We start from the raw sequence: 22205 nt of genomic DNA on the forward strand, positions 1-22205 counted from the left end.
TCTCGAGCCCTTCGATACATTCCCCTTTTATACCCAACCCCTCCCTGAGGGGTGGGGCCCCGGGGGATCATAACGACCGAATCGACCCCCCAGGGTGTCTGGCGCGGACGTCGCAGAGGGCACCTGCTTGTGCACACATGTAGCCCCGCCTACTGTGTTTGTTTACCATAGGCTGCCATGCATAACGGGCTCTCTCTCTAACACCCCTACACATGCTTGTGTAATGAGACAACTTTGGCGCTTTAGCCCACAAACTCAAAGGTCAAAATTGTGGCAATATTATTTTAAACGGCAGCAGGAAAAATGAGACAACCGTGCGCAGGTTTCGCCCGCGTTAAGAATCATCAGTAGAGCATAGCCATTGATGCTTACTACCGACCGCCGCCTTGCGCCTTCACGGGGCTTCGTATGTACGAGCCTTCCCTGATGAATGTGCGGGCGATTTGGCCCCCCGCTTTTGCTTGCTCCCATGACTGCCGGTGGAAGGTCCTCCCAACTCTGCAGGGTTATCATCTGGTCTGCTCTCCCACATCGACCATCAAACCTGTTTGCAGGAACATGCCCGACGTCGGAGGGAGCGGGAGGGTGTACCCACGCTTTACCCCACCTCTACGTTATAACTGTCAATCGAGCGGCTGTGGTGGACCCATTTGTACTGTTGCCGAGTGGACAAAGGCATTGGGGGGGATTTAAGAAATTTGTTTCAACTTCAGTGCCGGGAGATGGAACGGAACTGGCAGAGAAAAAAAATTAAAATCCAGTGTGCTATGACACAACGGACACTCCCCGACAAATCCAATTCGCACCTTTCTAAGCGACGAGTTTCTCATCAATTTAGGGGGCACAGTTTCCATAAAAATGGCAGCAAAAAGCCGCGCGCATGAGAGTGAAATGGGGATAAGAGAGAAGGGGTGCAAAGACTCTCCCTCTCCCCAACACTCCCAAGATTCGATTGCCACAATTCTAGTAAAATATTATTCAACAATTCGGCGACCGCAGGGGCCTCTTAATTGGCCGCAGTGGTCGGGTCAAATGAACTTAATACGTACAACACATCATCCGTCATGCTTTATCCACTGCTGGATGAAGGCCTCCCCCCAAGCCGTCACCATGTCGCGCGGTTATGCGATGCAACCATCCATCAATCTTAATTTGGAGCTTTCGTGACTGCAGGAATTACTCTTTGGTTCTTTCGGTAAAGTCACGTATAAAGATAAAATAATACATTAAATAATAGCATACTACGACGTTCTCTCTCTCTATTTAAGGCCTCGTCACAGAGACGTTCTCTCTCTGTGTGCCGATGTGTGTTCTCTCTCTATGTATCTTTGTGATATCTGCCTGCTTATATGTCTGTCTATAGTTTTCTGGTTAGATTTTTGTTGCTATTTCTTTTATACCTGATGACGATTGCTTGTGTTGCAATCGAAACGTCGTAGTATGCTATTATTTAATGTATTATTTTATCTTTATACGTGACTTTACCAAAAGAACCAAAGAGCAACCATCCATCGACCATCTGCGCACGAGCCGATTGCATCGCTGCATCTCCGCATTGGACATGCTACCGGGCGTGTTTCCTCATTCGGATTCCATTCTTTTGTTAGTCTCGACCGCCGGCTAGCAACACTTGTAGAGACAAGTCCTGCTCAAGCCCACTTGTGTAACAGTCCGCACGATGTCTCCCTACTTGCCTATGTTCAGCAATATGCAAACACATACCAATGAAAAACACCGACTAGCACAGATGCGATTCAATGAATGCAACGTGAGCTTCAAAATAAAATCTGCAATAAAATCGGCGAATAAATGAAACTGCAAACTCACAGATATCTACAAACACTTCGACCGTGATGGCCGATTCATCCGTGATGACATCGTATCTGTCGGTCGGAGAGCTTGACACGCGAGGTCACCTGGCACTGACTTTAACAATTCAAACTACTTACAGCCCAGTGACATCTTCACATGATGCTCAGAGCGAAGATGATGCAATGGAATACATATTTATAAAGCGTCTACATGCGACCGCACCTGTGGACGCTAACACGCAACACACGGCGAGCGACACGCATCTTGCGATGGCCAGATGTGTGGGTGCTGCTTGCAGAAGTCAATCAATAGTTAAAACTGAAGGATGGACCTTAAAAGCGAGCTACTAAGTCGTACAACCAAGAGGCGAGAAACTTTCTGAGGGCCAACATGTCAGGCAACGTCAGTCAAAAGGTTGGAGAACATGTCATCAAGTCAAGATCAACCCACCGCTGGATGAAGGCCACCCTCAAGACGTCTCCATCTCTCTGGGTCCTGCAATGCACGAATCAATCGCGCAGTCTCTGCACTGGCTGTTCTCTCGGGTGCAATGCCCCTCCTTTGGCTGCAACTCTGTCCTTAAGTGTCAGCCACCGGATATCGTTCCTTCAAGTGACGGATCCTACCCAAGCCCACTTACTTTTCACAACAGTCCATGTGGTATCTCTAATTGTGCAATATGTTCTGGAATCAATATGCTCATCTCCTTCCGTTCTCTCACTCTAATTCAAAGCAGAGCTTCTCAGAGCTGCTTTTGCGCACTCACAGCTTTCGTTACATTTCCTTTAGCAATGTCTATGTCTCTGCTCTACGTTGTAGCATTGTAATCAACAATGATAACAACAAATAACCGTTGTTTTTGAGACGCACTGGTATGTTCCGTTCATTAAGTTCAGTTTTCCAAAAACACTCCAATCTGCTCTCATCTGACCCCCCCCCCCCCATGTCCACCTGTAATAACCACCATAGGTCCATATAATAAATATTAAAGAAATACAATTATAAATCACGACGTTTCGGAGGCAACACAAGTCTCCGTCATCAGGTGGGACCGTCACAGCTAGATTTACTGTACGTGACTTTACCGAAAAAACCTAAGAGTATGAATCCTTGCAGTCACGAAAGCTTCAAATATAGGTACATATAACTCTGATGTGTTTTGCAGTTGTGTCCCTGCCAACACAGTGGCTGAGATGTTAACCACCTCGCCTGGTATATGGGGAGGTCGTGGGTTCGATCCCGACCCCGACACCTGTATATTTGGAGATTGAACGTTCTCCCCGTAGTCACGTGCATTTTTCTTCGGGTCCTCCAGTTTTTCCCTCCACATAAAAAATCAACACGCGTTCAGAGTATGTGGCTGTTAGAAATTTCCACGTGATAAGCCACTTCGTTGAGCTATCATTTTGTGGCCAGGTCGCTTCTGAAAAAATAACTATATAGCCCAGTGGGCCTTACCTGGTAAAATTAAAATAAAGCACTTTAGTTTAACAGATATCTCCCATTGCTTAGCAATCTTATTGTCCACGTCTTTCGTCTTGGTCATAATCATCTCGAGCCCCGATGCATCACATTACCACAATGCGCGCGTGTGGAAGGGACTTTTCAAGCGTGTTGACCAATGCGAGACATCTCCAAACACCCACACGCAGCGCTGTTATCTCATCATGTGACTATCACGGGCTCCGACAACCAAAGGGCCCTGCTTACTAGCGTTACTTATTTATCCGGGAAAGCCTCGGTGAGCCTCGGGAAACTTTTCTTCCTTGGGAGGGTTCTGCAAACACATTGAGTTTGCTTGATCAATAACACGGATGATCCCATTTAGTCGGTTCCCTGGCGTAAGCACGGAAGAAAATAAATATCTCAACACAGCAAAGAACAAGTACAGGGTCCTGAAGGAATATTGCACAACGAACGAGGTATTTAACGTTCTAGATTTGAAGTTTTCGTGACTGCAAGGATCCATACTCTTTGGTTCTTTCGGTAAAGTCACGTGGGTAAAAAATAAAATATAAAAATAGAAATAATAAATAAATAAAAGTACATTCAATCACGACGTTTCGATTGCAACACAAGCAATCATCATCAGGTGTGAAAATCACAACTAAATTTTTTTTTTACTAAAGTGGGAGAAATGCCGGGGCTAAGGAGTTTATATAAGTGTGGACGTCAGGGACTGGGACGTGAGACTGTGTGGGGGGGGGGGGGGAAGCAGGCACGCGAATCGAAAAGCAGAGGTGCAAACAATGTGGGAAACATAACAAAAAAAAGAATGTTTAAAAATATATTTTTTTTTTTATGATAGAATATAGTATTGTCATCAGTATGACATAAGTATGCCAAGTTTGCAGTCGATACCACATTGGGAAGTGGGTTAAAATTTTGTTACAAGATTTGAGGATACAATAACAACGACAACAGAGTGAGTTAAAAGAAAGCATGTAAAAAAAACAGTTAGGTACAGGTACAAGCAAAGCGCTGTGTTCATGAGCGGCATGGGTCATCCAGAAACGTTGAATTTCGTGCCCACCAGTGGGATTGTACCCATCATACTGGCCACACAGACGGGGTGGCACGAACCCCACCTTGTCGCACTTGCCCATCCCGTGAGCCCTCCCGGGTCTGCTTTGAGAGACGTTCCACACAAATCGCCCGCTGTGACATTCGCCAGCCTGGGCATCTCTCCTCGCATCGCACGCCGGCTCACGTAATGGGCACCGCTACCCCGGTCAGAGGGAGCTCAATTTTAATGGTTTTATTATTTAAAAAAAAATTCAATTTCATTTGATTATTTTTTTATTTCAATTTCATTTGATTATTTTTTATTTCAATTTCATTTATTTTTTATTTTTATTTTCTATCGACATGACCAAGAATATTTCCCCTCTATTTACCGAATTGTATCGACGCACACTTTTCTCCGTCGGTACCAAGCAAAACTTGGGGCTGCGTCTTATAATCCGGTAGGTGTGTGCGTGCCCTGCCTCGTTGCTGTATTGCCACACGATCCCCCGGCAAGTGTTGTTAGCGAGCACCTATGAAGGCCGGCATGGCTCACGAGGGGGGTGGGTGGCCAGCGGCACGCCCGACCACCTTTGTCTTCCCAGTGGCTGAGTCAACCTAGGGGAGGCCCAGGACCGGTTCAGATAATCATCACTGGTGTTGGTCATGGGCGGGAATCGAACCCGGGTGGCCGGGTTCGTAGCGCAGCGCGCTAACCGCTACACCACCGCTCCCCACATACTCACAGACACACAAACACACACACGGGTCTCCATGTAAACTAACGTACGCGTTCAACGAATAACGTTCAGACTTTGACAAAAGTTAAAGAGCGGTGGGAACAGTGGTTGCCGCACTGCGCTGCGAACCCCACCAACCCGAGTTTGATTCCCCGGCCACAGCAAACATCAGTGGCTCTAGCGGTCATCTTAGACCGGCTCGTCCGTCACCAACCCATCCTTAACCGCTTCACTCGCCCGCCCTGAGCAATGACCGACGCCTTGAAGTTATGGTAAAGCAACATCAAGCAGTGGACTGAGACTGTGCTGTAAATCATTATTAAAGTTATTAGCTTAGCCCGGCAGAGAGGTTCGTTGCGGGCGGTGGTGGGGGTTAGGAATGCGGCCTAGTCACCGATAAGCCTTACGCCTATCCTAGCGGTAGTAACGGGGAGAGTCAGGGGCACCCGGGCAGGAGGGGTCACCGTGAGGGGTCGGGAGCGGGTCTCGGTTAAAATCATCGATCCCATGCTGAGTAACCACGCAGAGTCCCTCACCTTCCTGAGCGTGCACCGTGGAGAAGAAGCCGGCCATGGCCAGCAAAGAGAGCGGAGGGAGCAGCCGGACAAGCGGCTCCATGACCGCGCTGTGCAGAGCGGCATCTGTGAGTGGACCCAGGTTCAGAGTCGTGCTGTGGGGGCTGCAGCGAGCCCCCGCCTCATCTGCGTAGCCACACCCCCTCATTTGCATAACCACGCCCTTTCTTAATATCACGCCCTCTAACATTTACATAATATACCTATTTACTACTCTTAGTTTTTTCGGTAAAGTCACGTAGGTAAAAAATATTAAAATTAATAAAAAATAAAATTATGAAAATCGTTGTGATTTTTATTATTTTATTTTATTAATTTTAATTAAAAATCGTTGTGATTTTTATTATTTTATTTTTATGAATTTAAATTATTTTTTTTACCTACGTGACTTTACCGAAAAAACTAAAAGTATGAATCCTTGCAGTCACGAAAGCTTCAAATCTAGAATTAATACCTATTTACTCTTGATTTAAAGCTTTCGTGACTGCAGGGATTCATATTCTTGGTTCTTTCGGTAAAGTCACGTAGAAGGAAAATAATAAAATAATACAAATATAAAACAATAAAAATTCTCTTAGTGAGAATTGTTATTGTTTTACCGAAAGAACCAAGAATGCACACCCCCCTTGTTTGCATAACCACGCCCTTTATTAGTACCACTTCCTCTATCATTTACATAACATGCATATTTACTCTTAACTTAAAGCTTTCGTGACTGCAGGAATTAATATTATTGGGTCTTTCGGTAAAGCCACGTAGATAGATCAAATCATAAAAAATAATAAAAATAATAAAAATGATAACAATATCACGACTTTTTGATCGCAACACAAGCAATCGTCATCAGGTGAGAAATATCACGGGAGAGCTTCTGAGACCAATTTACATATTTACATCATAATCCCCGCCCATTCCCGCTTTAGCCACGCCTCCCGCGACTTCCTATTGGCTGGCACCAGGGTGAATGATGCGGGTGTGAAAGTTAGTGGGCCAATAGCGAACGCGTTAGAGGCGAGGCGATGAGTTGGCTGCAGTGCCATTGGTCATTTTGCAATGAGCCACGCACCACCTCTACATAATAATAGGCTCAGTCAACCATTCTACACAACAAAGACTAATTTCCTGGCAGCGATTTCAGCCGCATCATCTCTACATAATAAAAAGGCTCAGTCCCTTTTACACGCACCTTTACATCATCCGCACCAAGTTTACACAACAAAGGCTCATTCCTAACAGCGTGCTTCAGCCGCACCGAACCTCACAAAATAATATTCAGGGCCTACCTTGGCTCCTCCCACCCTCAACCAGTATATATACAAATACTGTGTTCTTGGTATTTCTCTCACTTGATACAGCTATCGTGCTGTGACGGTTCCACCTGAAGACGGAAGCTTGTGTTGCCTCCGAAACGTCGTGATTTTATTTTATTTTACTTTTATTAATTTTAATTTTTTACTTACGTGACTTTAACAAAAAAACCAAAGAAAAGGAGCCACGCCCCAATGATTAACATATATGATAATAAGTTTGCTTATGACAATGAATGATAACCCCCCCCCCTCTACTTACGAACATTCGACTTACGAACTTTCAGAGATACGAACAAACCTGGTCCGTATGTCCAGTCGCCTGTTCGGACCGAAAGTCGTAAGTTCAGCCGCCGCGCAAAGATGACGGTGGTGGCATCTACATCTGCAGAACGTGAAGAACCAGTGGCATCTGCAGGAGATTATACAATTTCGATTTAAAGCTTTCGTGACTGCAGGGATTCATCTTCTTGGTTCTTTCGGTAATGTCACGTAGAAGGGAAATAATAAAATAATAAAAATAAAACATAATAAAATTATTGTCACGACGTTTCGGCCACAACGCAAGCAGCCGTCCTCAGGCGAAGAATTCAGACGCTGTCTTTCCGACAGACCTGTTCTTCACCTGAGGACGGCTGCTTGCGTTGTGGCCGAAACGTCATGAGAATTATTCTATTATGTTTTATTTTTATTATTTTATTATTTCCCTTCTACGTGACTTTACCGAAAGAACCAAGAAGAGATTATACAACTTTTAAAGCCATTCCGTGTGTTTAATGGACATGGGGTACGACATGTTTTGGAATCGACCGGAGTAAAGTTGGACTTACGAAGAGACCTCTGGGACCTAACTAGTTCCTAAGTTGAGGAGTCCCTGCCTGCACATGTTACTTTATTCTCTGGAGAATACGGGTGATAAATGTCTATTGGCATTTGGTGAGCTTGCCCAAACGAAACACTCCCATCATCATCATCATCCTCAGCCTACATCTATCCACTGCTGAACGAAGGCCTCGCAAAGCGGTCCGCCGCCTTTCAATGTCTCGCGATTGCAATCATCCATCCTCGCATTGTGTCACTCTGTCTCCGTCACGTTACTGCACAGCATAAAATTAACCCGTAAAAACAAACTTTTCACTATAAAGCCTTTATATGCGTGGCGGCTAGAGTCCTCTCGTCCTCTGGCTTGAGATGGCTGCCACCTATGGGTCAGATGATTGTCTGCCACCATTAAGCAATTGGTAATTAAATATTTTTAAAAAAATTCCTAAACAGTGTAAAATATTGGAAATTGTTTTTTCACGAAAATTAATTGTCACGCACAACGAGTCTGTGTGCAAAATGTCAGCTCGATTGGATCACGGGAAGTGGGTTAAAAAACGACCGAAAGATTTGCACGGTCGTAAGCAAGCAAGCAAGCACGCAAGCAAGCAAGCAAGCGAACTTAATATAAAGGATTTAAAAATATAACATTATTTTCAATAAAAAAATCCACTTTGTTTCCAATATGAATGGTAAGTTACTTGCCGTGTTTTTCACACCTGATGATGATTGCTCGTGTTGCAATCGAAACGTCGTGAGAATTTTATTGTTTTTTTTTTTATTATTTCCCTTCTACGTGACTTTACCGAAAGAACCAATAACATGAATCCCTGCAGTCACGAAAGCTTTAAATCAAAATTTAAATCGAAAGTTACGAAGTGTTTACAGTATAAAATTAAATATGTAAGTTACGAAGGCTGGGAACGCATCCTCAAACTACTGATGTTATAAGTTACTTAATATAAAAAAAGTTTAAATATACGAAATAAGCTCCAGGAACGCATCTACTTCGTATATCGAGGTATTACCGGAGCTGTACTCTAACTGACATGAAACCTACACAGTCTGAATCAAACTATACAAATCATGGCTCATCTTAGATTTGCTGACGAGAGCCATTGTAACAAGGAAATGGATCTGAGTTCAATCTTGATTTGAAGCTTTCGTGACTGCAGGAATCCATACTCTTTGGTCTTTCGGTAAAGTCACGTAGGAATAAATATTTTCACCGAAAGAACCAAAGAATATGGATCTGAGTTACCGGAGATTAACTCAATTAAGAAGGGATACAAAGTTTGGCTGATGTTCACGTGAACCGGGATGAATGAATTCACACGACGTTACTACATATTATGCTCACCAGGCTCGCATTTAGCATCAAGTTTCACTGCGAAAGTGCATGTACCGTGCAACAAGCATCAGCTGTTTGTTGTTATTCCTGTGAGCTGCACGGCACAATACTACGCACTCAAAAAGTGCCAATTGTGAGCTCCAGAATTCGGAATTTGTCCCACAGAGGGCAGCATTAGGAAGGGTGACGGGTGGTGTTCATCTGTACGTCATTTCAGACGTTAAGCCTTCGTTCTAGTCCGTTATCATGGGTCTTCATTGTCATTTACAGCAGTCTAAATGAGATAATTCGACTAAGACTAACCTAACTCTGTTCACAAGACAGTGTTCAGTCAGATAATTGTTTTTTTACCCTTCTATCTGGCAACAAAACTGACACCTTTTTTTACAAGGAGTCATGTTTGCATATACCACAATACCTGCAGTCATAATGCAAAGAAAAAACATAACTCTGATAATGTGCACTGTCCTTGAAGTTGATTGGTCCACACCCAAGACAGCTTTCCTTAGAGCCTAGTCTCACATGGGTTGGACCAGATGACGCCTTTTGACTGCAGGTATTGTGGTCTATGCAAACATGACTCCTTGTAAAAAAAGGTGTCAGTTTTGTTGCCAGATAGAAGGGTAAAAAAACAATTATCATATTTTTTACTGGCAAATGAGGTTCCAAGAGTGTTCAGTCAGTCACGAGCTCGTTCGCCATGAGTAAAATACCCAACGCAGTTCACGATGCACCCTAAACCACATCCACTGCACAAACCATGGCAGCAGTAGATGCGGATGCCTGATGCACAAATGTTACATTAAAATCTCTCCAGTAAGTGTGCAACTGTGGTCATCCAGAACAGACCGTACCACGTACAACAACGCAATGCTCTGATCCACGAATATAAAGAAGACATCACAGCGAGACAAGCTGCTGCTTCTTACTCGGCTGTCTGGCTTGACCACCTGAATGTGAAATTGTAGTCGATGTTCTGCATCTACATCAGAATAATACTGGTAGGAACCTCCTGGTTACACCAGCCCACAGGGGATTATTGTGTCCGTCGTGCAGGGAGGGGCTGGGTGGGGAGGGTGGGGAGGGGAGGGGCTGGATGGGGAGGGGAGGGTGGGGAAGGGCTGGGTAGGGAGGGTGGGGAGGGGCTGGGTGGGGAGGGTGGGGAGGGGCTGGGTGGGAAGGGTGGGGCTGGGTGGGGAGGGGCTGGTCACCCCGTGGTGCCCTTATAAAACTCAACGTTTAACCTACTCACGTCGGCTTGTGCCCGCCCTCACAGTCGGGCATATTTGCGGAATACACCACGCCGCCGTTGACCCTGGCCATTGACCGAGCAACCCAACGTTCCTACCAGCTCCCTCCGCAGGAATGTGCTTATTTGTACTGGAGGAATCCGATAAACTACAACGTTTTTTTTCACAGATGTCCAATCGGGGCGGGTAAGAATGTAACAACAAACAATACATTTGATAGTCGTGCAAAGTACAAGAAAGTTAAACAAATCACCCAAACACATACTAATGCAACTGAACCATCCCCATCCTACCAGACAAAGTCGACTGAGGTATTAACTTTTTGTTCAAAAGCGACCTTGCCCCAAATGATAGCTCAACAAAGTGCCTTATCACTTGGACATGTATACCAGCAAAAATAATCTAAATAGTCTAAAAAGCATGTTTCTGAATATGGAGGGGAAACACAAGAAGGACCCAATCATCGGCCGCCGTACGAAAGAAAGAATAAGTAAATGCATTATTCTTTGGTTCTTTCGGTTAAGTCACGTCTAAAGATAAAATAATAAATTAAATAATAGCATATTACGCCGTTTAGATTGCAACACAAGCAATCATCATCAGGCATAAAAGAAATAGCAACAAAAATCTAACTAGAAAACTATAGAGTTAGATTTTTGTTGCTATTTCTTTTATGCCTGATGATGATTGCTTGTGTTGCAATCGAAACGTCGTAATATGCTATTATTTAATTTATTATTTTATCTTTAGACGTGACTTAACCGAAAGAACCAAAGAATAATTCCTGCAGTCACGAAAGCTCCAAAATTAAGTAAATGCATTGCTTGAGCGGCGGGCACCTTGCTGAGAAGGCAATGGATGGAAAAACAAAACAACTTGACTCGGATCAGTGGCGTAGCCATCGAGTGTGCAGGCGGTGCGACTGCGCCAGTTCGCCACGGGCTGGAGGAGCCCAAGCGATGGTCGAGAACAGCGGTTCCCCAACCTTTTTGGCACCAGGGACCGGTTTCGTGGAAGACAATTTTTTCACGGACCGGGGGGGGGGGGGGAGGTCATCATTGGGTCTTTCCCCCTTTTCAAAGAAGCTCTCCAGCGACGCTTGTTTTTTGACTCATTGTGGCTACTAGGGGTTAGCAGCTTGTGGGCTTACCAACACTGTGACTGAGACAAGTGCGGGAAAGAGGCGCGGATGGAAGTGGTAAATTATAAAGTAATGGGGGCGGGCCACGCGCGCACTCACCGCTCACCTCCTGCTGCTGTGCGGCCCGGTTCCTAACAGGCCACGGACCCGTAGCGGACCGTTACTGGTCCTTGGCCCGGGGCTTGGGGACCTGTGGACTAGGAAGAACCGGGAACATTGGACGGTGGGTAGAGGAGAACCCCAGTTTCTTCACTCGCAGCAGGGCCAATGCCGAACCACGCTACCGCCACTGACTCGGATCTATTATCTGGATTGTGAGAGTCGGGTGGGTATATAATCAGAATGTGTATTAAAACTGAATCCGATGAGCTATGAAGCGCTTTTTTTTCACAGATGTCCAGTCGGGGCGGGTCAAGGCCGTAACCATGGAGTCAACATTGGGGGGGACCAAATTTTCCAGAGGGTCTGGGGTCACCCCCCCTGAAAAAAAAATCTAAATTTGAAAACTAAATTCCTGCCTAAAATATTTTAAAATTCACTAACACATGGGATGGACGTTTTATTTGGTTTTTTACAATAATGTCTAATAGTGTATTGTATCACATTGCTCTGTTTTTCTTTTTTACCATTTCTTGTTTCATTGTATGTAATGGCAGAGATTAGGGATTAATAAAGTACAACCATAACCACAATCATATAAACAGAAAACTATGCATTGTTATATGAAGACAAGTCCAGATATTGTGGCCAAGGTTTAGCAAATTGTTTTTATTTTATTTACATAACATAGCAATTATTATTTTTTAATATTTTTGATAGCAATATATTGGGGGGGATATTGTGAGCATATTTATACGGTTACAATAACAAAACGATACAAAAACACGATAGGGGTGCAAAGTACAGTAAAGGACAAGTAAACACGTCACTTAAAAAATATATATTTTTTTTATTACCAGGTAAAGCCCACCGAGCTATTAACTTAGAGGACCTAGTGGCCCAATGGTGCTTCACTGACTCGTTTTAAGGAGGGTCCTGCCAGGTTATATTTTGAAGTAGGGGGCGATGATTTGCTCTGTACAGGTTTTACTTGCGCTATGCGGCAGTCGTAGTTGTAGTGGTAGCAGATGAAGTGGTAGTAGATGTAGTAGTAGTAGATGTAGTAGTAGATGTAGTAGTAGATGTAGTAGTAGATGTAGTAGTAGATGTAGTAGTAGTAGATGTAGTAGTAGATGCAGTAGTAGTAGATGTAGTAGTAGATGTAGTAGTAGTAGATGTAGTAGTAGTAGATGTAGTAGTAGTAGATGTAGTAGTAGTAGATGTAGTAGTAGATGTAGTAGTAGATGTAGTAGTAGTAGATGTAGTAGTAGATGTAGTAGTAGATGTAGTAGTAGTAGATGTAGTAGTAGATGTAGTAGTAGTAGATGCAGTAGTAGATGTAGTAGTAGATGTAGTAGTAGTAGATGTAGTAGTAGTAGATGTAGTAGTAGATGTAGTAGTAGATGTAGTAGTAGTAGATGTAGTAGTAGATGTAGTAGTAGATGTAGTAGTAGTAGATGTAGTAGTAGATGTAGTAGTAGTAGATTTAGTAGTAGATGTAGTAGTAGATGTAGTAGTAGGTGTAGTAGTAGATGTAGTAGTAGATGTAGTAGTAGGTGTAGTAGTAGTAGTAGATGTAGTAGTAGATGTAGTAGTAGATGTAGTAGTAGATGTAGTAGTAGATGTAGTAGTAGATGTAGTAGTAGGTGTAGTAGTAGTAGTAGATGTAGTAGTAGATGTAGTAGTAGATGAAGTAGTAGGTGTAGTAGTAGTAGTAGATGTAGTAGTAGTAGATGTAGTAGTAGATGTAGTAGTAGATGTAGTAGTAGATGTAGTAGTAGGTGTAGTAGTAGGTGTAGTAGTAGGTGTAGTAGTAGATGTAGTAGTAGATGAAGTAGTAGGTGTAGTAGTAGTAGTAGATGTAGTAGTAGTAGATGTAGTAGTAGATGTAGTAGTAGATGTAGTAGTAGGTGTAGTAGTAGATGTAGTAGTAGATGTAGTAGTAGGTGTAGTAGTAGTAGTAGATGTAGTAGTAGATGTAGTAGTAGATGTAGTAGTAGGTGTAGTAGTAGATGTAGTAGTAGGTGTAGTAGTAGTAGTAGATGTAGTAGTAGATGTAGTAGTAGATGTAGTAGTAGATGTAGTAGTAGATGTAGTAGTAGATGTAGTAGTAGATGTAGTAGTAGTAGATGTAGTAGTAGTAGATGTAGTAGTAGATGTAGTAGTAGTAGATGTAGTAGTAGTAGTAGATGTAGTAGTATATGTAGTAGTAGATGTAGTAGTAGTAGATGTAGTAGTAGATGTAGTAGTAGATGTAGTAGTAGTAGATGTAGTAGTAGATGTAGTAGTAGTAGATTTAGTAGTAGATGTAGTAGTAGATGTAGTAGTAGTGGATGTAGTAGTAGTTGTAGTAGTAGATGTAGTAGTAGTGGATGTAGTAGTAGTAGATGTAGTAGTGGATGTAGTAGTAGATGTAGTAGTAGTGGATGTAGTAGTAGTTGTAGTAGTAGATGTAGTAGTAGTGGATGTAGTAGTAGTAGATGTAGTAGTGGATGTAGTAGTAGATGTAGTAGTAGTGGATGTAGTAGTAGTTGTAGTAGTAGATGTAGTAGTAGTGGATGTAGTAGTAGTAGATGTAGTAGTTGTAGTAGTAGATGTAGTAGTAGTAGATGTAGTAGTGGATGTAGTAGTAGTAGATGTAGTAGTAGTTGTAGTAGTAGATGTAGTAGTAGTAGATGTAGTAGTAGATGTAGTAGTAGTAGATGTAGTAGTAGTAGATGTAGTAGTAGATGTAGTAGTAGTAGATGTAGTAGTAGTAGATGTAGTAGTAGATGTAGTAGTAGATGTAGTAGTAGTGGATGTAGTAGTAGTTGTAGTAGTAGATGTAGTAGTAGTGGATGTAGTAGTAGTAGATGTAGTAGTGGATGTAGTAGTAGATGTAGTAGTAGTGGATGTAGTAGTAGTTGTAGTAGTAGATGTAGTAGTAGTGGATGTAGTAGTAGTAGATGTAGTAGTTGTAGTAGTAGATGTAGTAGTAGTAGATGTAGTAGTGGATGTAGTAGTAGTAGATGTAGTAGTAGTTGTAGTAGTAGATGTAGTAGTAGTAGATGTAGTAGTAGATGTAGTAGTAGTAGATGTAGTAGTAGTAGATGTAGTAGTAGATGTAGTAGTAGTAGATGTAGTAGTAGTAGATGTAGTAGTAGATGTAGTAGTAGTGGATGTAGTAGTAGTAGATGTAGTAGTAGTTGTAGTAGTAGATGTAGTAGTAGTAGATGTAGTAGTAGATGTAGTAGTAGATGTAGTAGTAGTAGACACATGTGAAATCGCACACACAGCGAACGCGCGTAAAGCGAGGGAACCCCGTTTCTTCCAATTGAGTAAAATAGGCGGCGCACTTTTTCAAATGTGGTCAAAATTTTGGCCATGATGCTGGCACGACATGGTCCACTCTTGCGAACGGTGTCACAGGATCTTGAACATCCACCGTGAAACAGACGGCGCGGAAAATACTCAGTAGACTCTCGATTATCCATTTACGGTTTATCCGATTTTGCGGATTAACCCGGATTGACCGCACACCTGAGATTTTGACAGACATTAATGACTCATGGATTTTCCCTTCAGCCCAAATGAACAATCTAAAAACAGTTATACATTGTCATTGCTTGGAAATATATATTACAAGTCACATGTTCTGACCGAACAATGTGTTGCTCCGGTTAATCCGAAATCCATGTGATCGCCCCTACAGTACAGTAGTTGCCATATCTTTACAATAGTAGGCGGAGTTTGATTGAAGTTGATTGGCGTGGCTCTGCTGCTATCATCCACTTAGTGGGCCGAGTCTTCTGCTACGTGGGAGCAGGAAGGTGTTATTACACTGTGCAACATTTTTTTGCTTTGTTCCTGGGTAGTAAGTATTATTTCCTAATTGCGTATGCCTCAAAAGTACAGAAAATGGCTATTATTCCCGACAAACTTTGCTTTTGTGACCAGAACATTGATATTTTGAAATGTACCTATTTTCCAGAACATTCCAAATAGATTCAATGCTCAGTAAACTTGGAGTAACTTCTATAACATTCAAGAACTTTCTAGTCATATAAATAGTAGAATAAATACAGGGGCCTTAAGCCCACCAGTTCCGTTTAGTTCCAGCTGCCAAAGTGGATACATATCTGCATTTTTCTGAGATGGCATCAAAAGGCTGCAAGCATCCGGCAGACGCATTTTGCTATGTCTGCGGCCAATTTATCAAGACAAGAGCAAAAAAGTACTCTGTGGAAGCATCTGCTAAGATGTTTGAGGCATACAAGGCATATTTCAGCATTCCTGTCAGGGATCAAGACAAACCCTGGGCACCTCATTTCACCTGCGAGCAATGCAAAAAAACTCTTGAAGGTAAGATGGACAATTGTTGCTCGGAATTTTATGTTATAAAATTAGTTAACATTTTACTAATTGTGAAAGTTTTTTATATTAAAATGTTTTACAATTTTCAATGTTATTGAAAAAATATATAGATGAAAAATGTTGCGAGAATCTCTTAAACATTAGTCATGGGTGAAATAAATGTAGTTTTGTAGGATGGTACAGAGGGGAAAAGAGAGACATGAAGTTCGCTAGCCCAAAAATTTGGCAGGAACTCATTGACCACTCAAGCAACTGCTACTTCTACATGGTGGACCCTTTCAAACGTCGGACTGACAAGAATGCACCTGCTATCACTTATCCGGATCTTCCTTCGATCCATCGCCCCGGTGCCACACTGCCATGAGCTCCCCGTACCCATTCCTCCGGTGAGAGAGCAGCCGTCTTTAGAAGAGAGCAGCAAGTCAGAGAGTGAGGAAGACGTCGTAGATCCAGATGACAAATTCACAGGTGGAGCTGAGGAGAGAACCCCATACTACCCCAACCAAAAAGACCTCAACGAATTGATCAGAGATCTTGGTCTCAACCAAGTTCAATGCCGCGCTTTTGACGTCTAGGCTCAAGCAGTGGAACTTGTTGGATGAAAGTGTGCAAGTTGCAGATCAGAGGAAGCGTCGCCAACCTTTTTGCAGCTTCACCCGTCAAGATGGGCTCTGCTTCTGCCACAATGTGACCAGTCTGTCCTAGGCAATCGGAATCGCCTATAACCAGAATGAGTGGCGCCTCTTCATTGACAACTCATCCAGGAGACTCAAAGCCGTGCTGCTCCATAATGGTAAAAAGTACCCATCTCTTCCCTGGCTCACTCGGTGCACCTCAAGAAGGATTACATCAGCATCAAGACCTTGCTGGACGCCTTGAAGTATGATGAGTACGGCTGGGAGGTCATCGGAGACTTCAAATTGGAGGCATTCATGATGGGTCTCCAAGGCGGTTTTACCAAGTTTCCCTGTTATCTTTGCCTTTGGGACAGCAGAGACACCAAGGCGCACTACCACAGGCGGGACTGGCCACAGCAGACCGAGTTCTCTGTGAGGAGGAACAACGTCAAATGGGAGCTACTGGTGGACCCCCGGAAGGTGCTGATGCCACCACTGCACATCAAATTGGGCCTTGTGAAACAATTTGTCAGAGCTGTAGATAAGGAGTCGGCAGCCTTCATGTTCCTTCAAGACTTCTTTCCTAAGCTGTGTGAGGCAAAGGTCAAAGCCGGTGTCTTCGTCAGACCACAGATAAAGAAGATCCTGGAGTGCAATGAATTCCCCAAGGAGCTCACTAGTAAGGAGAAAGCGGCTTGGGACAGCTTTGTCGCAGTGATTCGTGGCTTCCTTGGCAATCACGAGGTCGAAAACTATGTGGAGCTGGTTGAGACTCTGGTGAAGAACTACGGCACAATGGGCTGTAGGATGTCCCTCAAAGTCCACATCCTTGATGCTCATCTTGATAAATTCAAGGAGAACATGGGAGCGTACTCGGAGAAGCAAGGCGAGCGCTTCCACCAGGATATACTGGACTTTGAATGCGAGAACATGATGGGAGACTACATTTGGGGGCTGATTCGTGAAATTTACAGTATAATCGTAAATCTCGAAAAACTACTCACTTGTAAATCTTTTGATGTCATTTTTGTATTACTTTAGTATAAATACATGTTAATTTTGATTCATATGTTGTTGTTTTTCTGAGTTTATGTGAACAAAAAGACACAAATTCGTCAGTTTTCTCATTGAAAATAGGTACATTTCAAAATATCACTGCCCTGGTCACCAATGCAAAGTTTGTGGGGAATAATAGCCATTTTATATACTTTTAGGCATAAGCAATTACGAAACAACACTTACTACCCAAGAACAACAATTGTGTTACATAGTGTTATCACTGAGCACGTACATTGATCGACGTAATAAAACAAGATCAATAACATTCTTTACTACACATGTTTAGTTTTGTTCATTAACAAACGAAATTTTTTCCACTTAAACATAATTTACACCTATATTAGTAGTTTCGGCCGCCCCCCCTCCCTCTCCCCCGTCATTAGCGCAGATAACCGAGAATCCACTGTATTTAGTTTACAGTTAATACACCAGCAGTATTAACCAGGGCGGCCGCTGCAATCGAACTGTGAGCATGTGGAGCTCGATGCGAACGCGCTCCCGCTGCTGGTGACACGTGACATCGTGAATCTTCCTTTTTATAAAAACATCACAGTAACATTTGCGACTGTGATGTATACCTCTGTGTGTATCGACAGTTCAATGCTGACGTGGGACTTTTGTGTGTGCTCCTTAAGTTCCCATCCCCGTGAAACCGCCGCTGTCAACTCAGCTCGTATGAGTGGATTCACTGCAGCTTGTCGCTCCGAAGGTCGCGTGCGGTGGGGTAAAGTGTGGGTAGTTCTGCCTGTAAAGTTCACAATTGACCGTATGTACTATATGCTGAACTTCTTTCGCACCGTACGTAGCCAACCGTGGCTAATCGGAGGTGACGAAACGCATAGTACTGCACCTCAACAATTATGCGTAGGTGACTACAGCAAGCATGAAGATCAAAGTAAAAATGTAAAACGATATTTTTGAAATCATAACATTGTATAAATGCATAGTGACTGATAGCTCGAGGAAATGTGCTTGCCGGGAATGACACTGAAAGAGAGGATTAGAAACACGTGGATCAGAGAGCGCACACGAAGACACCACCGGCACCTCCGATTAGCACGGTTGGCTACGTACGGCGCGAAAGAAGTTCAACGTACATATTGACCGTTACAAAGAGGAAGAGGGATAGGGCAGGACACGTCACGGTGAAGCGGGCACGATGGTCAAGGATAATAACGGAGGGGCAGCCAAGGAATGGAGCGTGCGCTAGAGGCGGTGCGTCCACGGAGGAGATGGAGCGATGAGGTCGGATCCAGGGTGAATTGTAGCGTCGCCAGATCGGGAGAGGCGGCGTCGGCTTGGGGGAGGCGTTCATCCAGCAGTGGATTGCTCATGGCTGATGACGACGAAGACGCGTGATAGATTATGGCAGCAACTCCCTTCCGGCAGAAAGCTGCGGTCCATCAGGATCAAAACCTCACGCCACAAAAACTGTTTTTTCCCATTCGCTGCTGGCCTCTTCAACAAGGCCAGGGGCTCACACTGACTTTAACATTTTATCTGCACAATGACACCTTACCAGATTTGCACTATGTTATCCTAGTTGTATTTTTTTTTATTGTATATTATAGCTATTTTATATTTTATTTTATTCAAAATTTTTACATACTTTAGCCCCTTAGTATTAGTTAGACTTTGTACCTTTAGTATAGTTAAACTTGTACACCACTTATTTAAGATTTAAGATTCCTATATGTTGAATGTATGCACCTTCCTGCCAAAGTAAATTCCTTGTCTGTGCGAACTTTCATGGCGAATAAAACCCTTTCTGATTCTGATCGAAAGGCCGTGAATGATGGAGAAGGCATGGAGAGAGGCGCAGAGGTGTGGACTCGAGTCATGTGACTTGGACTCGAGTCAGACTCGAGTCATGAATTTGATGACTTGCGACTCGACTTGGACTTGCATAACAATGACTTTGTCCCACCTATGAGATGTGGACTCGAGTCATGTGACTTGGACTCGAGTCAGACTCGAGTCATGAATTTGATGACTTGCGACTCGACTTGGACTTGCATAACAATGACTTTGTCCCACCTATGAGATGTGGACTCGAGTCATGTGACTTGGACTCGAGTCAGACTCGAGTCATGAATTTGATGACTTGCGACTCGACTTGGACTTGCATAACAATGACTTTGTCCCACCTATGAGATGTGGACTCGAGTCATGTGACTTGGACTCGAGTCAGACTCGAGTCATGAATTTGATGACTTGCGACTCGACTTGGACTTGCATAACAATGACTTTGTCCCACCTATGAGATGTGGACTCGAGTCATGTGACTTGGACTCGAGTCAGACTCGAGTCATGAATTTGATGACTTGCGACTCGACTTGGACTTGCATAACAATGACTTTGTCCCACCTATGAGATGTGGACTCGAGTCATGTGACTTGGACTCGAGTCAGACTCGAGTCATGAATTTGATGACTTGCGACTCGACTTGGACTTGCATAACAATGACTTTGTCCCACCTATGAGATGTGGACTCGAGTCATGTGACTTGGACTCGAGTCAGACTCGAGTCATGAATTTGATGACTTGCGACTCGACTTGGACTTGCATAACAATGACTTTGTCCCACCTATGAGATGTGGACTCGAGTCATGTGACTTGGACTCGAGTCAGACTCGAGTCATGAATTTGATGACTTGCGACTCGACTTGGACTTGCATAACAATGACTTTGTCCCACCTATGAGATGTGGACTCGAGTCATGTGACTTGGACTCGAGTCAGACTCGAGTCATGAATTTGATGACTTGCGACTCGACTTGGACTTGCATAACAATGACTTTGTCCCACCTATGAGATGTGGACTCGAGTCATGTGACTTGGACTCGAGTCAGACTCGAGTCATGAATTTGATGACTTGCGACTCGACTTGGACTTGCATAACAATGACTTTGTCCCACCTATGAGATGTGGACTCGAGTCATGTGACTTGGACTCGAGTCAGACTCGAGTCATGAATTTGATGACTTGCGACTCGACTTGGACTTGCATAACAATGACTTTGTCCCACCTATGAGATGTGGACTCGAGTCATGTGACTTGGACTCGAGTCAGACTCGAGTCATGAATTTGATGACTTGCGACTCGACTTGGACTTGCATAACAATGACTTTGTCCCACCTATGAGATGTGGACTCGAGTCATGTGACTTGGACTCGAGTCAGACTCGAGTCATGAATTTGATGACTTGCGACTCGACTTGGACTTGCATAACAATGACTTTGTCCCACCTATGAGATGTGGACTCGAGTCATGTGACTTGGACTCGAGTCAGACTCGAGTCATGAATTTGATGACTTGCGACTCGACTTGGACTTGCATAACAATGACTTTGTCCCACCTATGAGATGTGGACTCGAGTCATGTGACTTGGACTCGAGTCAGACTCGAGTCATGAATTTGATGACTTGCGACTCGACTTGGACTTGCATAACAATGACTTTGTCCCACCTATGAGATGTGGACTCGAGTCATGTGACTTGGACTCGAGTCAGACTCGAGTCATGAATTTGATGACTTGCGACTCGACTTGGACTTGCATAACAATGACTTTGTCCCACCTATGAGATGTGGACTCGAGTCATGTGACTTGGACTCGAGTCAGACTCGAGTCATGAATTTGATGACTTGCGACTCGACTTGGACTTGCATAACAATGACTTTGTCCCACCTCTGGAGAGGCGTTCATCCAACGGTGGAGAGAAAATGTCTGACGATGGAATACAAAAAGCAAAAGTGTTGAGACACTTAGGAAACTGACTTCAGAACTATCAACCTTAATTGCAATGAAAGGTCAAGTGTTTAACCCACAACTAATTATAAAGTAGATTTGTTTTAATGATCCTTATGAAAGGTCAGTTTAGTTAAATTGACCTGTAAGTATTCTTGGCTTTTTAATCTGTGACTCATTTCTGTGCAGTCACCCGTCCTGAGGTTTGCAAACTTGCAGCAACGACCTGTGAGTTCCAGTACTCATCATAGCAAGGCCGTAATTATAATATATTGGGGGGGGACACATCCCCCCCCCCCAAAATATTCAAATATGCTCAAAATGTCCCCCCCAATATATTGCTATAAAATAGATTTTTGTTCATATGATTGTGGTTAAATACTTTATAAATCCCTAATCTCTGCCATTACATACAATGAAAAGGTAAAAAAAGAAAAAAACAGAGCAATGTAATACATACAATACACTTTTAGACATTATTGCAGAGGTGGGACAAAGTCATTGTTATGCAAGTCCAAGTCGAGTCGCAAGTCATCAAATTCATGACTCGAGTCTGACTCGAGTCCAAGTCACATGACTCGAGTCCACATCTCATAGGTGGGACAAAGTCATTGTTATGCAAGTCCAAGTCGAGTCGCAAGTCATCAAATTCATGACTCGAGTCTGACTCGAGTCCAAGTCACATGACTCGAGTCCACATCTCATAGGTGGGACAAAGTCATTGTTATGCAAGTCCAAGTCGAGTCGCAAGTCATCAAATTCATGACTCGAGTCTGACTCGAGTCCAAGTCACATGACTCGAGTCCACATCTCATAGGTGGGACAAA

General features: G+C 43.5%; 1 protein-coding gene across 2 annotated transcripts in view; it reads right to left on the reverse strand.

The window, feature by feature from the left end:
- LOC144947893 (discoidin, CUB and LCCL domain-containing protein 2-like) overlaps positions 1-5728 on the reverse strand; it is a 55321-nt gene extending 49593 nt beyond the window's left edge. For both annotated transcript variants that reach the window (XM_078877272.1, XM_078877271.1), the window contains exon 1: positions 5594-5728. In XM_078877272.1, coding sequence (XP_078733398.1) covers positions 5594-5675 — 82 coding nt within the window. In that variant the 5' untranslated portion in view covers positions 5676-5728. The remainder of the gene's footprint in view (positions 1-5593) is intronic.
- Between the last annotated feature and the right edge of the window lie 16477 nt (positions 5729-22205).

The sequence above is a fragment of the Lampetra fluviatilis genome, chromosome 47 (genome assembly GCF_964198595.1).
Source record: "Lampetra fluviatilis chromosome 47, kcLamFluv1.1, whole genome shotgun sequence".
In the NCBI taxonomy this organism is placed as follows: Eukaryota; Metazoa; Chordata; class Hyperoartia; order Petromyzontiformes; family Petromyzontidae; genus Lampetra; species Lampetra fluviatilis.